General features: G+C 45.0%; 2 protein-coding genes across 2 annotated transcripts; both read right to left on the bottom strand.

Moving 5' to 3' along the window:
- Positions 1-227: 227 nt before the first annotated feature.
- On the bottom strand, positions 228-955 carry LOC129044569 (phosphoglycerate mutase 1-like). Its single transcript, XM_054502557.1, is given in 2 exon segments — positions 228-763; positions 766-955. Coding segments are annotated over 2 exon segments (726 nt in total).
- An 11968-nt stretch (positions 956-12923) lies between these two features.
- Positions 12924-18376, bottom strand: LOC129044567 (olfactory receptor 2S2). The gene is made up of 2 exons (XM_054502555.2): positions 18343-18376; positions 12924-14021 (listed from the first exon to the last, which is right to left on the bottom strand). Exon 2 carries the CDS (start codon positions 13906-13908, stop codon positions 12949-12951), a length of 960 nt encoding a protein of 319 aa, XP_054358530.1. The 5' UTR covers positions 13909-14021; positions 18343-18376; the 3' UTR covers positions 12924-12948.
- Between the last annotated feature and the right edge of the window lie 354 nt (positions 18377-18730).

Genomic DNA, 18730 nt, shown 5'->3' with positions numbered 1-18730 from the left:
GGACTGAGAACCTGTGACCTAGAACTGCTATTCTGACTAGATTGTACGAAGGTAGTAGGTGCAGGAGACAAATGGCTAAAATGAAAATGTGAGCCACTGGTCCCCATCTGCAGCTACAACATAAGATGCCTACAGATGTGGTCAGTGTGACATGTGCAGGTGGCAGGGGCAGAGGAAGGGATGGCCAGGGAGGGTGTTCCGGGGGACAGTAGCATGCCTGCTGGCCTTCACTTCTTAGCCTTGCTCTGGGCAGCCACAGCTTCCATGGCTTTACACACAGTTGCTTCATCCCCCAGAAGCTGCATGGGCTTGATGGGCTTCAAGTTCTTGTCCAATTCATAGATGATGGGAATACCAGTCGGCAGGTTCAGCTCCATGATAGCCTCTTCAGAGAGACCCTCCAGATGCTTAACAAGGCCCCGAAGGCTGTTGCCATGGGCTTCAGTCCGTACCCATTTCCCCTCCTTGATCTGAGGAACTATTTCCTTCAGACTCTCACCGGAGGATAGCTGATCTTCAGTGAGGTCTGCATACCTGCAATCCTTACTGATGTTGCTGTACAAAGGATGGTCGGGCTCCATCGGAGGTGGTGGGACATCACAGGAGCGCCTCCAGATCTTCACCTGGGTCTCACCATGCTTCACAGAAGTTTCTGCTTTATTGAGGCCAGTCAGACCCCCATAATGCCACTCCTTGAGGCACCAAGTCCTCACTACTGGCAGCCGCATCTGATCAATGGCATTTTGCACTGTCCAGAGGGTCTGATCGCTCACTTCTGCACTGAGGGGAAGCAGATGTCAAACTCATAGCCAGCATCTCGCAGAGCCTGCCTGCTGCGCTTTGCCTCCTTGTGGCCTACCGGGATTAGATTGGCATTGTACCAGCTGCTGAAGTGATTCTCCAGGTTCCACATGCTCTCACCACACCTGATCAGTACTAGCTTGTAGGTGACCATGGCGGTGGGCTGGGGATGCAGCCTATGTTTTGGATTCTTGCAAATAATTCCTATTTGTTTCATATGATATTCTCTGACTGGGACTTGCTGCATCAAGTAATAAGTTGGTGAGTGTGTCCTTGCCTGAAATCAGAAAGTCAGAATATTCTTGTAGCATATGTCATTGGATAAAAACATTGTTGTACTGGGGGGAGAAAAAGGAGTCCTTGTCTGGGATGTAGTAGAAGCTTTCAAAGCCATAATGGCAAGAAGTTGTCACTGAGCTGTTATGTGGATAAGTATGTAATTGGGATGATGGGGGTCAAAAAGAGTCAACACCTCAAATTCTCTTTTTAGGGTCTTACTCTGAGACAGTCAGTTAAGTCCTTACGAGGTAGATGTGGCGAAAGTCAGGGAGGCTGCAGACAAACCTCTGCCACACATAGGCTTTTTGCCAAGGGCCCCAGGGCCTCAAATCTTTCCTGTTTTCTTTCAGCCAGACTTGAGGGACATGGGGTGTGGGTACAGAAGAGTTTTAGGACTTCTACGAAGCTGCTGTAGGAATTACCAAAATGCTGTTGACTTAGTGACTTTTAAAGAACAGGGCTGAGATATACCTCTGCCAGCCAGAGTCCACCTGAGAGTTTGTTTTGTGAAAGGAAGACCTGAGCTGTGTTGGGCAGTGAAAGCCCTTCTGGGAGAAGAATGGGATAACTGACCTTCATCTGCTTGCTCTGTCTCTGTTCTAAAATACCAGGAGAGCAAGCTCTATTCTTACTTGTCTCTGGGCCCTACCAGATCCTAGCAAAGTGCTGCCAGAGAAAAGGGCATGGGCTTTGGAGTTAGAGTTGGATTCAAATCCCTGCATTTCCTTCTCTGAACACTTTTAAACCTTTCTTGTCTGCACCCCCACCCCCTAAAGAAAGTCCTCGTCTGCCCTCGAATTCCCCTTGAACTGTATCGCATAGTGTCTTCTCTCTTAGCTAACTTCACTATATGCAAGTGTTCAACCTGCTGTCTTATCAGAGAGACTTTTTTTTTTTTAAATACTGGACTTAGAGCTCCTTGAGTGCTCTTGGCATGTTCTGATTCCTCCAGCAGTTCAATTACACTAGGAGACATGTTTCTCTGGTTCTGTTTGCTCTTGTGTCTGGCTGCTGGGTTCCCAGCTGCTAGAGGTCTTTAGGGAGCGGCTATCCCGAGAGAGGGGCAGACACCATAGTCTGCCCATGGGGATAGGGGTGTGAGCCACTGGCCAGTTATCAATCCTTTAATAGGCCCCAAGTTGGAAGGGCTGGTAACACCTGGGACATCCCCTGCTTGGGGAGAGAGAACTCAGCTCCTCCTTGAGGACAGGGAGACTCCTCCCAGACCTCTAGCTCTTTCAGCAACACTGACATGGAAGCCACAGCCCTGCCCCTCTGTAGCCATGGCCTGTTCAAACTGACTCCTAGATACCACAGTATTCCTCCTTTTTCTTGCCCCAAGACTTTTTGAGGCTTGTTTCCAGGATCTCCTCTGGCACAGAGGTGAAAATTCCTGTTCCACTCCTGTCTGGTATGCACCCACCCGAGCCACTGGCACTGCCCACACGTTTCAGCCTCAGCAGCTCCCTAGCTTAGGAGAACAGAGCAGCTGGGCTGCGGCTGGGTCGGGATGCATCGTGGATGTCACAGAACTGCCATTTTCCCAGATTCCTCCTTACCCCTGTCATCTAGAATCCATAATATTTTATTTTTTATATTTTAATCTTTGGTCTCTTTGGAATTCATTTCGGTGTTTGAGAAAGGGCATTCTGGAACTGAGATCCTAAACAATGAGCCTGGTTGTGAAAGTGTGGAGAAACCAGGATATAGGACCAACCAATGAACACTGCGGGGCTAAGCGGACAGGAACAGGAAGCAAACCGGAAGGAGCAAGAAGCTCTTCCCTCTTTTCCCAAGAGAGAGAGAAAAAAAAGAATCTTTTCCCTCGTCTGGTCCTCCACGCTCCCTCTTGCGCCCCCTGTGGGTCGGTCTACAGGGAGTCACCTGCCAAAGTAGAAATGGGTTTTGAGTTTCAGCCACGTCACAAATTGAGTATAGAGGCATACTTCAGAAGCGGGGGGGACAATAGATTAACGATTAGCACATTAACTTTATCACAAATTAAATGGCCATATATCCTTGGGTCTAGTTCTAGACTTTATTCTGTACCAACGATTGATCTATTTATTCTTTACCAGTACCAAAGTTTTTATCACTGTAACTTTTATATATGTTGATATCTAGTGGGATTAGTTTTCCCCTCCTGATCATTTTCCAAGACAAGTTTTCTATATGAATTAATTTATGTATAATTGTTTATGTGAATTAGAATTAGCTTGTTAGTGATTGAGGTTGCATTGAATTTATCTATTAATTTAGAGGACTTAGTTTACGTTTTTGAGATGTCTTTTCTTGCTTTCTTTCTTTTTCTTTTTTTTTTTTTTTTTTTTTTGGTCTTTCTGGAGACAGAGTCTTGCTCTGTTGCCCAGATGGCGATCTCAGCTCACTGCAACTTCCGCCTCCCAGGTCCAAGCAATTCTCCTGCCTCAGCCTCCCGAGTAGCTGGGATTACGAGCACGTGCCACCACACCTGGCTAATTTTTGTAATTTTGGTAGAGACAGGGTTTCATCATCTTGTCCAGGCTGGTCTCAAACTGCTGGCCTCAAGTGATCTGCGCAACTTAGCCTCCCAAAGTGCTGGGATTACAGGTATGAGCCACCACGCCCAGCCTTGAGATTTCGTGTCCAAATTTATCTTTAAATTTGTTAAAAATATTTCTTCGAGTTATTCCAATAGAGTATTATGTTCTTATTTATGTACATACTGTGGATTCTTAACTTTATTCTAAGGCATTTTGCCTCCATTTTATTGCTAATATAGAGGAACACTTTTTTTCCTTATATTTTCTTCTTGGTAAGGGTCTGTATGAAAAACTGGCTTTTTTCATGTATAAGTATACTATCATCTACTTAACCATTATGCTATTTTGGGACATTTAGATGATGCTGTTTTTCTCCATGGTAAATTACATCATAGAGATTTTTCTTTTTTTTGAGACGGAGTCTCGCCCTGTCTCCCAGGCTGGAGTGCAGTGATGCGATCTCGGCTCACTGCAAGCTCCACCTCCCGGGTTCACGCCATTCTCCTGCCTCAGCCTCCTGAGTAACTGAGACTACAGGCGCCTGCCACCACGCCTAGCTATTTTTTTGTATTTTTTAGTAAAGACGGGGTTTCACCGTGTTAGCCAGGATGGTCTCGATCTCCTGACCTCGTGATCTGCCCACCTCAGCCTCCCAAAGTGCTGGGATTAGAGGGGTGGGCCACAGCACCCAGCCATAAAATCTCTATCTCTATCTCTGATTTTTTTTTTCTTTAGGATAAATTTTTTTAAATTCCATTATGAGGTCTAAGTATAAGAGCATTTTATTAGCCAGGCGTGGTGGTGTGTGCCTGTAGTCACAGCTACTCCAGAGGCTGAGGTGGGAGGATTGCTTGAGCACAGGAGGTTGAAGCTGCCGTGAGCCATTATCGTACCACTGGACTCCAGCCTGGGCAATAGAGCGAGACCCTGTCTCAAAAAGAAGAAGGAAAAGAATATTTTATTTGTTTATTCATGTGACAGAGTCTCACTCTGTCACCCAGGCTGGAATGCAGTGACATGATCACGGCTCACTGCAGCCTCAAACTCCTGGGCTCAAGTGATCCTCCCACTTCAGGTCCTTGAATAGCTGGGACTAAAGGTGCTTGCCATCACATCTAGTTAATTTTTTTTTTTTTTTTTTGTAGAGACAGGGTCTCGCCATGTTGCCCAGACTGTCTCAAACTCCTGGGCTCCAGTGACCTGCCTGCCTCAGCCTCCCAAAGTGCTGGGATTACAGGCATGAGCCACTGCACCCGGCCCTAAAAAAATTTTTTTTTTTTTTTTTAAAGAGATGGCATCTTGCTATATTGCCCAGGCTGGTCTCCAACTCCTGGCTTCAAATGATCCTCCCACTTTGACCTCCTTATAAAGCACTGGGATTACAGGTGTGAGCCACCATACTTGGCCTTATAAGAGCATTTTAAAGTCCGAAATTGTTTTTCAAAAACAGTGTCCACTTACCAGCAGGGACAAGGGCTCCTGTGTCACTGATCCATGACCAAAAATGGATATTATATTATCCTTTTCTGCAGTAGGTTAATGGGATTCGATTTTTAATGTACCATTTTGCACCACTTGGGTTGTTAGTGATGCTGAACTTTTTCAAGTTTATTTGAATTGCTGATATTTAAATAGTCCTTCCACGATTTTTTTTTGGAGTTCCTCATCACTTTCTTTTTGACATTTATTTTCTTTGAAAGAATTTCAAACTTAAAGAAAAGTTGCAATAATCATATAAAGAAACCCATATGCAGTCTATCAACTTGTTAACATTTTACTACACTTGCTTTGCTTTATCATTCTCTGTGTGTGTGCATACATAGTTTTTCTGAACGATTTCGAGGTAGGTTGTGTATGTCATGTGTATTCCATAAAAACAAATATATTCTTTCACTGTATTCCACTACAATGATCAAACTCAGGAAATTCAGCATTGCTACAATATGATTGTCTTATCTACAGTTCACATTCAAATGTCAATGGTTGCCACAGTTATAGCCAATACAGTTATAGCAACACTTTCCAGTATAGTATCCAGCCCAGGATCATATGTTCCGTGTTTTCATCACATCTCTTTGATTCCTTTAATCTGGAACAGTTCCTCAGCCATACTTTGTCTTTCATAATATTGACATTTTTGAGGAATACAGGCCAGGTGTTTTATAAAATTGGGGTTTGTGCAATGTCTCATCATGATTAGATTTAGAATATGCATCTTGGCTAAAATAACCACGTAAGTGTCCCCATTCTTTTTAATAAAAACAGGTTTGAATTTACTGCTGACAGCTTGAGAATGAGGGAGGAAACTAGAAACGGAAAACAGACTCTAGTGTGGGTGTGGAGGTGAGTCCCTCCCTTGCAGCCCTGGGAAGTAATGGGGTGAGTGTGTAGGGCAGAGAGGTTGAGGACCATCAGGAACAAGCCACTCAGTCTTATAGGCCTGGAATGCCACCTGTCAATGGCCACTAGTGCTCAGGGGTGGCACTGCCACAGATATTTTAAAAATGTGGGTGGAGGAGGGGAGAGAAGGTGGTTGACGCTGAACTCCATTTCAGCCTGTGGCAATCAGGAAGCAAATACCTTCCTGTCTCAAGCTTCCCAGCCTCCCTAGACCAGCTGAATTACTGAAGGGCCAGGTGGGTGTCTCAGAGCACAGCAGCGGAAGGATGAGGCCTTGGTCTTTGCAGCTAAGGAGAGGAAACTCCAGGCTGAGACCTTTAGAGGCTCCCTCTCTCCTGACCTCTTTCTATCTCCTCCTCACACCCTTTCTGCTCCTAACAGCTCCTCTGCAGCTCACACGCCCAGAAGCCACACGTCCCTTCCTTTGGGAACTCTATCCTTTCCGCCTCTCAGTGGAAAACTCCAGAGCTCAGGCTTTGCCCAAAAGTTAATGGAGACTCCCCTCTGCCCAAGTCTGTCAACTCTGAAGTGGGAGGAATAGATCCTAATTTCACCAGCAAGAATCGTAACCATGCAAGTTATCTGTGAGCAAGCACATCTCTCCAAAGCAATTATTATTATTATTTAGGACAAAACACTATCTTGTCCCAGAGAAGGGGAGCTTACTCTTGGACTCTGTTTTTCAGCAGGATGGCACTGAGGAGCCTCTCCTCCATCCTGTTCTGGGCTGGTATCACTAGAGCCACCACCTGAACTGAGACGGGTTCTGTCTTAGCCATCCTGACCCCCAGTGGTGCCAATTCCAAGTAGCCTCTTTTGGACCCCAAGTGTGTCCCTTGGGAGATGCCACTTTTATCCTGCACAATCACCTTACAATAGTCATAAATGATAACTGTGACTCACTCACAATGTAACATTATAACCAATAAGCTCTGCTTAAGAAAGCAGGGAAATTGATCATTTTCAAATGTGCACCATCCAAACTGTAATAATAAAAAAGTTTTCTGGCTGAGCACGGTGGCTCACACCTGTAATCTCAGCACTTTGGGAGGCCGAGGTGGGTGGAGTACTTGAGCTCAGGAGTTCAAAACCAGCCTGGCCAACATGGTGAAACCCTGTCTCTACTAAAAATACAAAAATTAGCCAGGTGTGGTGGCCTGCACCTGTAATCCCGGCTACTAGGGAGGCTGAGGCAGGAGAATCACTTGAACCCAGGAGGCGGAGATTGCGGTGAGCCAAGATCGCGCCACTGCACTCCAGCCTGGGCAACAAGAGTGAAACTACATCTCAAAAAAATAAAAAATTAAAAATAAAGGTGAGGAGGCAAAGTCATAAATCAATATTATTAGGTTTAACCTAAAAAGGCAGGACATCTCAAAGCATGTGTATGTGTGTTTTGGGGGTGATTAGGAGGGGCCCACAGGTTATAGGAGGATTCGAAGATTTTCTTTTTTGTTTGTATTTTTTTGAGACGGAGTCTCCGTCACCCAGGCTGGAGTGCAGTGGCGTGATCTCTGCTCACTGCAACCTCCACCTCCCGAGTTCAAGTGATTCTCCTGTCTCAGCCTCCCGACTGGCTGGGATTACAGGCGCGTGCCAACACGCCCAGCTAATTTTTGTATTTTTAGTAGAGACGGGGCTTTGCCATGTTGGCCAGGCTGGTCTCTATCTCCTGACCTCAGGTGATTCTGCCTGCAGCCTTGGCCTCCCAAAGTGCTGGGACAGGCGTGAGCCACCGTATCCTGCCGACTTGAAGATTTTCTGACTTGGTTAAGGAAGTGAGGCTTTGTCTAAAAATTTGTTATCAACGGAAAAGAATGTTAGCCCTGGCTGGTGGGTGTGACCTCTTCCAGGCCTCTCAGGAAGAAATCTAGAATAAAGGACAACCATTAGAGTTCAGCCCTCAGTTCCCCCTTATCTGAGGTCTGTGTGCCAGAGGATTCGTTTGGTAAGAATCTGGGTTTCTAGAAAACAACTCAGGGACATATGTTAAGATGTTATCTCTAGTTTCTATAGGGAACCAAACGTTCTCCTGACTCTAACTTCCTTGGCTATTGTTTTAAGCTACTATTACCTTCTAGCTTATCGAGTTGCTCATTTACTTCCTAAGGCTAGCTAGGTCCCTGGAATTTCCTTCAAAGGAATTCAAGATTTTACTTTATTTCTATGCTTTGGTGCCTGCAAGTCCCTAGGAGGAGTCTCTACTCCATCTCAGTTATACCAAGAGCAATCAGTGTTATCAACCAACCTTGAGCTCCTGTTTCATTTCTTTTCCATTTCTTCCCATTCCAGTTGAATTACTTGGAATAGTATAAATTTGCACCTGTTTATTTTCTTTTGTCTAAATACTGTGGCATAACCCATACGCCCCTTCTCTCAACAACAGTTTAATCTGATTAGGGAGGGACAGAGAATTGATAATGATCCATGGAATCCCTATAGGATTGTGTTCTAGATACCTTCTATGATAAACCACTTGAAATCTCTGTTTCAAAATCTTGCTGCATAGTCTCTATAAAAATTCTTCCATATCTTTCCCCCTGAAAGAAATATGTGGGTTCTTATTGCTAGAAAGGGGACAAGCTATACGACCATGATCTTTTCTTATGACATCACGGTGGAGAAAAAGGCAGATTTTGCCTCAAGCTAGATGAGAAAAGGCCCTGTTTAGCTGGTAGGGAGGAAGGTGATGACTGCTGCCGAAGACTCAAGAGTCCAAGACAACCGGTTTCTCTCTGTCTCTCTCCTTCTCTCTCCCTCTCCCTCTCTTCCTCTTTCCTTGTCTCTCCCTCTCTCTTTCCTCCTTTTTCTTCCCCCAAATCTCCTCCCCTTTCTCCTTCTCTCTCTCTCTTCCTCTGTCTTTTTCTCTTCCCCTCTCTCTCCTCCCCCTCTTTCCCCCTTCCCTTTTCCCCCTTTCCCCTCTAGAACCTGGATTTTTGCATATTAATTTTGTATGCAGCTTTGTTATTGAATTCTCATACTGTTTTTCAAAATTGCCTTTTGATTGATTTTACTGTTTTATCCAGGTATAAAATTATGAGTGTATCAGCTAACAATAATAATATTATTCTTTACCTTTCTTCTAGTTTCACCTTTTATTTATTTATCTCTACTCTCTAATTCAATGGTTGGTATATCCAGAAAAGTGTTAAAGTGTAACAGATTTGATTTGATTCACCATTAGGCATGACACATACTTTTCACTAGAGATATAAACTTAATTTTATTAAAGAACACATCCATTCCTATTTTATTAGAAGGAATTTAAAACTAAGAAATTCATGTTCAACTTTTTCAAATAGTTTTGAGGATCTATTTAACCTATAAACGTAGAGAATTATACCAATACATATCCTTAAATTATTCTAGCTTTATTTTTTAAAAATAAGTCCATTAGGCTATGGTTTAGTATTCTTTCTATGTGCTGCTGAATTCTATTTTATATGTATGCGTGCATCTACATACATACTCACATAGGTAAATAGATGAGATAGGAAAGGAAAAGGTGGTGTTTTCCTGTCCTGTACTTCCTTGTTATGTTTTTAATGGTATGGCATCAATGTTATGCTGGCTTGGTTAAAGCAATTTGGAAGATATCTTTCTCACTTTATTCTCTGAAGTTGTTTAAACAGTATTGAAAACCTTTTGTTCCTTGAATGTTTATTACCACTCGTCTGTAGAAACAGATGGCCTGGAACATCTTAAGGTGGTAACTGACAAGTTCTCAACTTCTCCTTAGGTAATTGGTATTTTAAGTTGTCTGTCTTTTTAATGGTTAACTGGGTAATCTGTTTTTTCTTAGAATATAAATTTCCCCCCCAAATTTTCACATTTATTTCTGGGAGTGGAACAAAATATCCTTACAAAATGTCTACTTTTCTTGGCACCAGTGGTTTGGATCAGATTCGTGTTTGGTGGTGCTTGTGGACTGGGGACCCTGGGGATGGGGATGAAGGGTAGGCTGAGCAGATGGAGCCCAACTCCATCCCCTGCCCCCCACATCTATTCTGCCCCCACATCCATTTCAGCCAAAGCAGATATACTTTATATTTGGAGTTTTAACTTAAAGATTTCATAGGGCATATGGTCACTAGAATAAAAGCCTAAAGCACCCACTAACCCAGAACTGTGATTTTTAAAATAATACATTTGTCTGTATGATTAAGTATAATAATATAATAGTTTTGCCTCCCCTTGACACCCAAAAGAGAGTGGGAGTGAAAGGTGCCACTGTTCCTAGAGGAAGCGACGTAATTTCTGACTTAACAGTTGCACTATAATAATGTAATTTGTAATATAAATGGATATGATGCCATTCCTCAAGGAAGAGAAAGTGAGTGGAGGATAGCCTCACAAGAAGGCAGGCTTGTTCAAGCATCCCTCTCTGCCAGACAGATCTCCACTGCCCTGGAGAAACACGGTTAGCTTAGCACCATCATTATTATTCCCAAGGTGTTTTCAGAAATGTCACACTGGAATTAAACAGATGATACTGTGGACACAATTTAGTACCTGTCAGTTGGGTAAACTGGGTGATTTTGGCACAGGTGGAAGTATGGGGGCTATTTATGCTGGAGGGAAAAAGACCCAGGAACCAGGAGAACAATCTTTATATATCGGAAGAAAGAAGAGATAAGGTGTATTTCATGTAAAGGCACGAAGCTGAATTAGGACTGGAAGATGCTATCGGAGACAGATGTTAATGGAGACACGTATATGTTAGCACAATTCAAGGAAGAATTTGCTAGTAGAGCCGAATGAAACAGCTAGAACCTGGAAGTGTTAATTCTCTATCACTGGAGGTATCCAAGCAGATGCTGGATGAGTGGGGTCAGGGATATTGGAGAGAAATTCCATGAACTATGCAGTTAGCGGTGAAGAAAGAGACCTGTGCAGCTGCTTCTAAAAACACGACACGGCTCTGTAAATGTCTGAAGTTGGCTTACATGGCCACTAGATGTCACTCTTGTGTATCTGCAGCAGCAAGATTGTTTCTCTTCTAGGGCAAGTAGAAATCAGAACCTTAGACTAACACAATATAGTGAAATTTTATTAGCAAAATATCCATCCTTATCTTATGCAATTCAATGTTTTTTAAATAGAGATAAGGTCTCACTATGTTGCGCAGGCTGGTCTCAAACTCCTGAGCTCAAGTGATCCAATTCATTCTTAACAAATATAAGAAAACTTAAATATATCACTTGAAGCAAAAATATTCCAAGAACTATTCTTAAAATCAGATTCACTGTCTAAAGTTTCCTTTTAAATAAGTCTTTTGATATTCTCAGTCTTTGATATAACTTGCTATAAAACTGCTGCTTTTCATCCACAGCAATTTCTGAACCTCTTGTCTGTCTTCTGTGTCTATGAATAGATAGGCAAAAGAGGTTAAGGAATCTGCCCAAACCCTTAGGTAAAAAAAGTTGGCCGGGCACAGTGGCTCAGGCCTGTAATCCCTGCACTTTGGGAGGCTGAGGTGGGCGGATTACCTCGGCCTGGGCAGAAGTTCACCTGGGACTTGATCAGGAGTTCAAGACCAGTCTGGCCAACATGGTGAAACCCATCTCCACAAAAATACAAAAATTAGCCAGGCATGATGGCGGATGCCTCTAATCCCAGCTGCTCGGGAGGCTGAGGTGGGAGAATCGCTTGAACCTGGGAGGCGGAGTTTGCAGTGAGCCAAGATCGTACCATTGTACTCTAGTCTGGATGACAGAGCAAGACTGTCTCAAAAAAAAAAAAAAAGCTTCCCAATTTGTATTGTGCTGAACTTTGGAGGCTCAGGAAATGCTACAACTTTATGCCCTATTGAACATTCACAGTGGACCTTTGCATAATAAAGGCTCTGAGAAGCCTTGGAACAAAGAAACCTATGAAAATTTTGCCCTGTAGGCTAGGACACTGTGGCTCACGCTTGTAATCCCAGCACTTTGGGAGGCTGAGTCGGGCGGATCACTTGAGGCCAGCAGTTTGAGACCAGCCTAGCCAAAATGGAGAAACCCTGTGTCTACTAAAAATACAAGAATTAGCCAGGCATGGTGGTGTATGCCTGTAGTCCCAGCTACTCAGGAGGCTGAGGGACGAGACTTGCTGAACCTGGGAGGCGGAGGTTGCAGTGAGCTGAGATTGCACCACTGTACTCTAGTCTGGGCGGCACAGCGAGACTCTGTCTCAAAAAAAAAAAAAATTAGACCCAAAGTCTTCAAACATGTATAGCCACCATCTGTCTACTTCTATCTATATCTATCTACTTATCATCAACTTCTTTCTAGAACATGACTTTGCATCTATCAGAATACAAGCTTTCCTGTTGTGAAATTCTGTAAGAATGTCAAATTTGAACTCATTACTCCTTGAATTTTATTTAATTTACTAGGCAGTGTTTAATGATCCGCAGTGCATCAAGAAAAAAATAGCTTAAATTTTCTCATAGCTAAAAGGATATTCAGTCATCAAAATAGATTATTCACAACTAAAAGCTCCCTAAGTGAAGAACTTATCTTTTCTTAGCCATTCAGGCAAACTGAGTGTAATAAACTAAAGCCTCAGCAAAAGTTTGCACTCCCTCCTTATTTCTCTGATTTCCCTGGTGAATCCAGTAGGGCTGGTAAGTTGCTGTGAGAACCTTCTCATGTCCCTGTTCTAACTCTAGAGCTGAGACAGTCTAAGGGCCATGCGTCATGCTTTCATGGCTGCTGTCTTGTGTGGTTTTACCATGTGTTCAGAATGCCTTCATCACAGTTGATTAGAGTCTGGTGTCTGTTGAAGCTGTCAGACATAGGACTAAAACTCAGGAGATGTCGTCTGAAAAGTTTAACATCTCCTGCAAATGGACTTAGGGTGAGAAACCATTATAGGTCACATGACTTGGCTTTTGAATGGCAGCTGATGTGATTGTGATTCCTTACTTCCATGTGGGTGACAATCACAGAGGACCCCTCCACCATCACTGAGTGAAGGCTTTTGGTCTCAGCAGGCTCCTCACAGCGGCCTTCACATCCTTGTTCCTCAGGCTATAGATGATGGGGTTGAGCATGAGGGTCACCACCCCATAGAAAAGGGGGATGAGTTTGTCCGAAAGATCCTCTTTGTCTGCTCCCATGGAGTCCTTAGACTTGGGCTTCCCATACATGAAGAATAAGGTCCCGTAGAAGACAATCACCACAGTGAAGTGGGCAGAGCAGGTGGAGAAGGCCTTTTTCCTCCCCTCAGCTGAGGGGATCCTCAGGATGGTGGTGATGATGAAGACATAGGAGAAAGAGATGAACAGAACTGGGACTCCTAGGAAGATCACATTCGTCACCTCCATGCTGATCACATTGATGGAAATGTCAGCACAGGCCAACTTTAGAACAGCCAGAATCTCACAGGTGAAGTGGTTGATGACGTTGTCCCCACAGAAGGGCAGCTGACTTGCCAAGGATGTGTGTACCACGGAAGCAGCACCACCAATAGCCCAGGAGCCGACAGCCATGGGCACGTAGGCAGCCTTGCTCGTGATCACGGAGTACCGAAGGGGGTTGCAGATGGCCACATAGCGACCAAACGCCATCATGCTCAGGAGCAAGCACTCCGTTCCTGCCATGGCAAAGGAGAGTGCCATCTGCACAGCACAGGCTGAGAAGGAGACGGTTTCCTGGGGAGTCAAAAAGCTGTCCAGGACCAGTGGGACTGAGGAGGTAGTGAAGCAGATGTCCAGGAAGGAGAGGTTCCCTAGGAAGAAGTACATGGGCGTGTGCAGGCGGGAGTCAAGGATGGTCACCAGGATGAGGACCCCATTGCCCAGCAGGATCACCAGATACATCAGCAGGATGAGCACGAAGAATGTCTTTTCCAGCTCTGGGTGGGCAGAGAGCCCCAGGAGAATGAACCCCATCACAGGGGAGGTCTCATTGGCTTTTTCCATGTGATATCCCCTCTGCCATCAGCAAAGTACTGAGCAGCGCATCAGGCTTTTTGGGAAGAGTCCTAGGCATCTAATATGTGGTCAAGTTCCCACTGCCTAATAGAAGAACATACCTGTGCAAGAGAAAAATGACGGAAAGAGACAGTAGGGGGTGTCTTAGAAGACAGAAGGTCAGAGCTTGACAGGTAGTGGGTGAGGGCCTCAAATGTCCGGTTGTGCATGAGGGATTTTTCTGAAGTTGCTGTACCCTCTCAGTGTCCACAAAGGTGATAGAGGCCTGGGGAGGAGAAGTGACCTGTCCAAATCTTCTGAGCAAGTTGGTGACAGAGACAAGACTTGAACCCAGCAGAGCATATCCCTGGCCCAAGGAGGGCTTTTCCTCTTCATTGTGATTAAGTGCTAGGAAATGCTATGAATTATTTCTCTTTAATGCAAATCCACAGCAATTTCATTTGTTCTGGGCTTTCTTAGATTCTCAGAGAGGAAAATTCCCAAGAAGATGCAATTCTTGGAACTAGCAAGTGATTAAGTTTCTTTAAACTTTGATTACACGTGAGGAGGAAATTGCGCAAAATTGTTCAACCATATTCACACAGAAACAAGCCTAGTTAATACTCAGCCATAAAGAGCATTACTTCTTCAGTCTAGTGACACAGGCTTGAGCACTGACAGCAATAGAGCTGCCTATTTGAAATATGGATTTATTGCAATATATGGGGAGGTCCTATAGCTGGGAAATTTATGAAGCCAAGAAATGGATTTGTTGGAGTGACTGAACTCACACCGTGAGACAACACTGTGCAGCTTACCAATTAGTTAATGCAATATTAATAACCACAGTCTAACTATAGTTATCGATAGTAGAGTATATGGCATTAACTTCTGATCCCATCTCATTAGGATGTTTGTGAAATTCCTAACCGTCAATGACTAAGAATGTTTTTTCTTTGTGCCTTTATGTTTGCATTTTATTCTTGTGTTATCTTCTGACTCTCTGACTCCATTCTTGAGTTCTATGCAAGCAGCTGGCTTATAGGAAGACTTATATGCCTTTGTGTAGAGGATATCTAGTCTCTTACTTGCAATTTCCCTGACTCTAAATTCGAAGTACTCATAGATAATATTTTGATAGCTCCTTCTTAATGACAGTGGCTCTATGAGTGTGTATAAGCGTGGGTGGATGATGGAAGATGAGTGGTTAATATTAATATTAGTGAGAATATTAGAGATTCTCACTAATATTAAGGAATATAAGCTGTGCCATATTTCTTGAAACAGCTCATGGAGAAGATATTATCATTCAGGTTTTACAGGTGAAGTAACTGGAGCTCAGAAGATAAATTTGCTCCTTGGGGTTGAATGGCAGAGGGGGAGTTGGATCCCAAGATCTAGTCCTGAGTTCTTTCACAAAACAGCTGCTTTTCTCTTTTGGTGCACAGCTTTGCAAAAGATTCTGTCCCTCCAATATTAGACAGACCTTATAGTCCTATTTATAATTTTCTCTGTGCCAATATTACTATAGCATAAGGATAAATTAAAAGGACAAAGTCAAACTTGTACACACTGTTATGATCTCAGTTAGCTCTGTGTATTCTCTGGCCAGTCTTACTGTCTGTCCAACACTCTCTCTCTTCAGTCATGGGGGAGGGTTTATGTCAGATGTGTTGTCAGGCAGTGCAGCTCCCACCCTAAATGGAACTCAGGGTTTCTCAAATTCTTTACGATTGACATTTTGTGCTGGATAATCCTTTGGTGTGAGGGCTGTCCTGTGCATTGTAGGATGTTTAGCAGAGTCTCTGGCCTCCACCAATCAGTTGCCAATAGCACCTTCTACCCTGAGTTGTATGAGTTGTAACAATCAAAATGTTTCCAGACGCTGCCACATACTTCCAGGGGAAAGGTGTGTGTGCCGGGGGTGTTGGCGGCGGGGACGGTGCAAAATTATACCCAGGAGGGAACCATTGGTCTAACCCAGGAGAAGCTTCCCCCATTACACAACTGTGGGTCTCAGAGTATTTCCTGTGCAATCCTATTCCCCTCTTCCCATCCCTTCATACAGCACAGGAAGGTGTTCCTGGTTGCTCAGTGCAAGCTGACCCCCTCTGAGTGCCCCACCCTGAACTTCCACCCCAGCTTATCTCCTGTTCCTCCTAGTGCACCTCTCACCCACTCCAGAAAAAGAAGAAAAGCAAACATTATATTCAGTGCCACAAACCAGATTCAAGAAGATGCTGTGGTTGCAGAGGCCAAGGAAAGTGATTTCTCTTAGGGAAGCCACACTGCCCATTCCCACAAGATAAATCTATGCACACAGAAGTTTCTATCCATGAATAACATCCTGTGGGCATGAATGATGCGTGGGATTTGGCCTCCTTGAGAGCTGCCTCTGTGGAAGCCTGTGTCTGTCATGAAAAGTTGCTGAGTACATTTATTTAATTGAAACGAACTGTACAGCTGGGAAGACTCTGCACTCTGACATCAGAACTAGTGGAACTACCACTGCCTGGGTGATGGATATTCCATCAAGCTGGAGTAAGTCTCTTCTCCTCCCTAGGCCTCAGTTTCCCCATGTGCTCCATGAGAAAGCTGAATAATTGCTTCCCAGGGCATCCCAGCTCTGAGGGTTGTCATGGACCCTCCAGTGCTGACCTCTGCAAGCAGGGAGCAGTCCTTGGTGAAGGTGGCTGCCTGCACTGATGAATGTGAGGTGTGTGTGTGTGTGTGTGTGTGTCTGTGTGTGTCTGTGTGAAGGGGAGATCTGAATTCCCGGTTGTCCATCAAGAAACATTCAACAGTTAGTAGAGCTATGTCAGGTTTTGGAAGGGATTCAGAATGAAAGCAAACAAAGAGGTCTGGCACCTGCAGCCCCATAAGAGGAGGGAGAGAAGCGGGGAGGTGGGAGGCAGCCAGGGAGGGCAAGGGGAAGAGGGGAAGCTTTGGGCTCAGTGACTGCTTCCTGCATGCATGGAGCCTTGGTTTGTCCCAGGGACCCGGCTTGGCTCATGGTCTTGTCTCTACCTGTTCTGGAGCCAGCAGGCAGATGAGAAGTAGGAGGCAACATGGTGCTGTAAAAAGAGCCCCATACACTCTCATGCAGCCTTTCTGGAGGGAAATTTGCCTAGAAAAAGGAAAAATTCAAAAAACCTTCCTACCCCTCACCTCAGCCGTTCTCCCTTCAGGAAATGTTTTAAAGAATCAGTGAGCATGGAGGCCAAGATCTCTCAATAAAGGTACTTATCACAGCAGTATTTGTGAATGAAAATAGAAAACAATACAGCTCTCCACCAATAAATGCTTAAGTAAATCATGCTTTTCACATAATGGAATATTAGACAGACCTTATAGTCCTATTGGTAATTTTCTCCATGCTAATATTACTATAGCATAATTATACATTAAAGGGCAAGGTCAAACTTGCACACACTATTATGATCTGAATTAGGTAAGCAATCATGTGGATAGAAAGTGACTGGAGGCCGGGCGCAGTGGCTCATGCCTGTAATCCTAGCACTTTGGGAGGCCGAGACAGGCAGATCACTTGATATCTGGATTTCAAGACCAGCCTGGTTAACATGGTGAAACCCCGACTCTACTAAAAATACAAAAAACGTTAGCAGGGCATAGTGGTGTGTGCCTGTAATCCCAGCTACTTGGGGGGCTGAGGTGGGAGAATCATTTGAACCCGGGAGGCGGAGGTTGCAGTGAGCCGAGATCACGCCATTGTACTCCAGCCTGGATGACAGAGACTCCATCTCAAAAAAAAAAAAAAGTGACTGGAAAGAAAAGATAGCAAAATCCACAGGGGCAGGGCATTCCTCTCGGTACCTCTTCAGTGTTTCCCAAATTTTCTCTGAATACCATGGATACGAGTTGTTTTGTATTCAGGAAAAATCTCAGCATTTCTCAGAGGAGGGTGAGAGAAACGGAAAGCGCTAGCCGCAGAGTGGGCTTAGAGACAGGGCTGGGTACAGGCCCACCTGCCTCTCGCCCCCTGACCCTGAGGGAGTCCGCTTTTCCTCTGAGCCTCCCTTCCTCGCCTGTGGAGTGGGATGGAAGCCCTGCCAGCCCCCCTCGGGGCTTGTGTAGGGACAGAGCAGCAAGGACAGGGAGAGGACTTGGTTCATGGGGTCCCGGAGGGCACTGGGAGCCCAGCAGTTCCTCTCTGCCCCAGCAGCAGCTGCTGCTTAGGACCAGTGGCAGCTGGGAGGTTTCTGGAAGCAGAGGCAGGGCTAGGAGGAAAGCGCATCTGAGGGAAACCTCCTGCAAGAGGCATGTCCCCATCCCTGCCCCCGCCCCAGCCCAGCTCTCCCCATCTGCTTCTTGCGCGATGGCCGCTTCTGAGTCTCCTGATCCCACACGCAATTCTCAGTTCCTCCCTGGATCCCGGGCCAGACACTGTGCCAGAGAAAGACCCCCAACATGCCCCTGCCTTACCTGGGAGACCCTCTTTCTTCTTTTTCCTCTTAAATCGTGTGGGGACTTTAGCCTTTGGTGGTGTTTCTCTCACTTCATTCCTTTCAGCTGTGCTGGCTAAATGCTGCTGTCCCAGCTCAAGACTCTTCATGAAGAGGATCTGGCATCCTGGCCTGAGGCCCAGAAATCCCGAAGGCAGGTTTTCCCCAGCAGCCGAAGGAATCCTCAAGCCGCACCGTGTACTCCATGGGGCCCCTGACACCTTAGTTACTCCAGGGCCCTGCTAATCCCACAAGTAATTTAAAGTTTGGAGTGCCACATGTGCACAAGGCACAGGTCGATGCATACCTGGGAGCTCCAGGGACCACACCCCATCCCAATTAGAGGTGGTGACAGGGGCCCAGCCCAC

Source organism: Pongo pygmaeus, chromosome 13, assembly GCF_028885625.2.
Source record: "Pongo pygmaeus isolate AG05252 chromosome 13, NHGRI_mPonPyg2-v2.0_pri, whole genome shotgun sequence".
In the NCBI taxonomy this organism is placed as follows: Eukaryota; Metazoa; Chordata; class Mammalia; order Primates; family Hominidae; genus Pongo; species Pongo pygmaeus.
The sequence above is the reverse complement of the archived record's forward strand: the minus strand, read 5'-3'. Positions and strand labels throughout refer to the sequence as shown.

Coding starts and splice junctions, on each gene's coding strand:
- LOC129044567 (XM_054502555.2), bottom strand. CDS start 13,908: ATGGAAAAAGCCAATGAGACCTCCCCTGTGATGGGGTTCATTCTCCTG.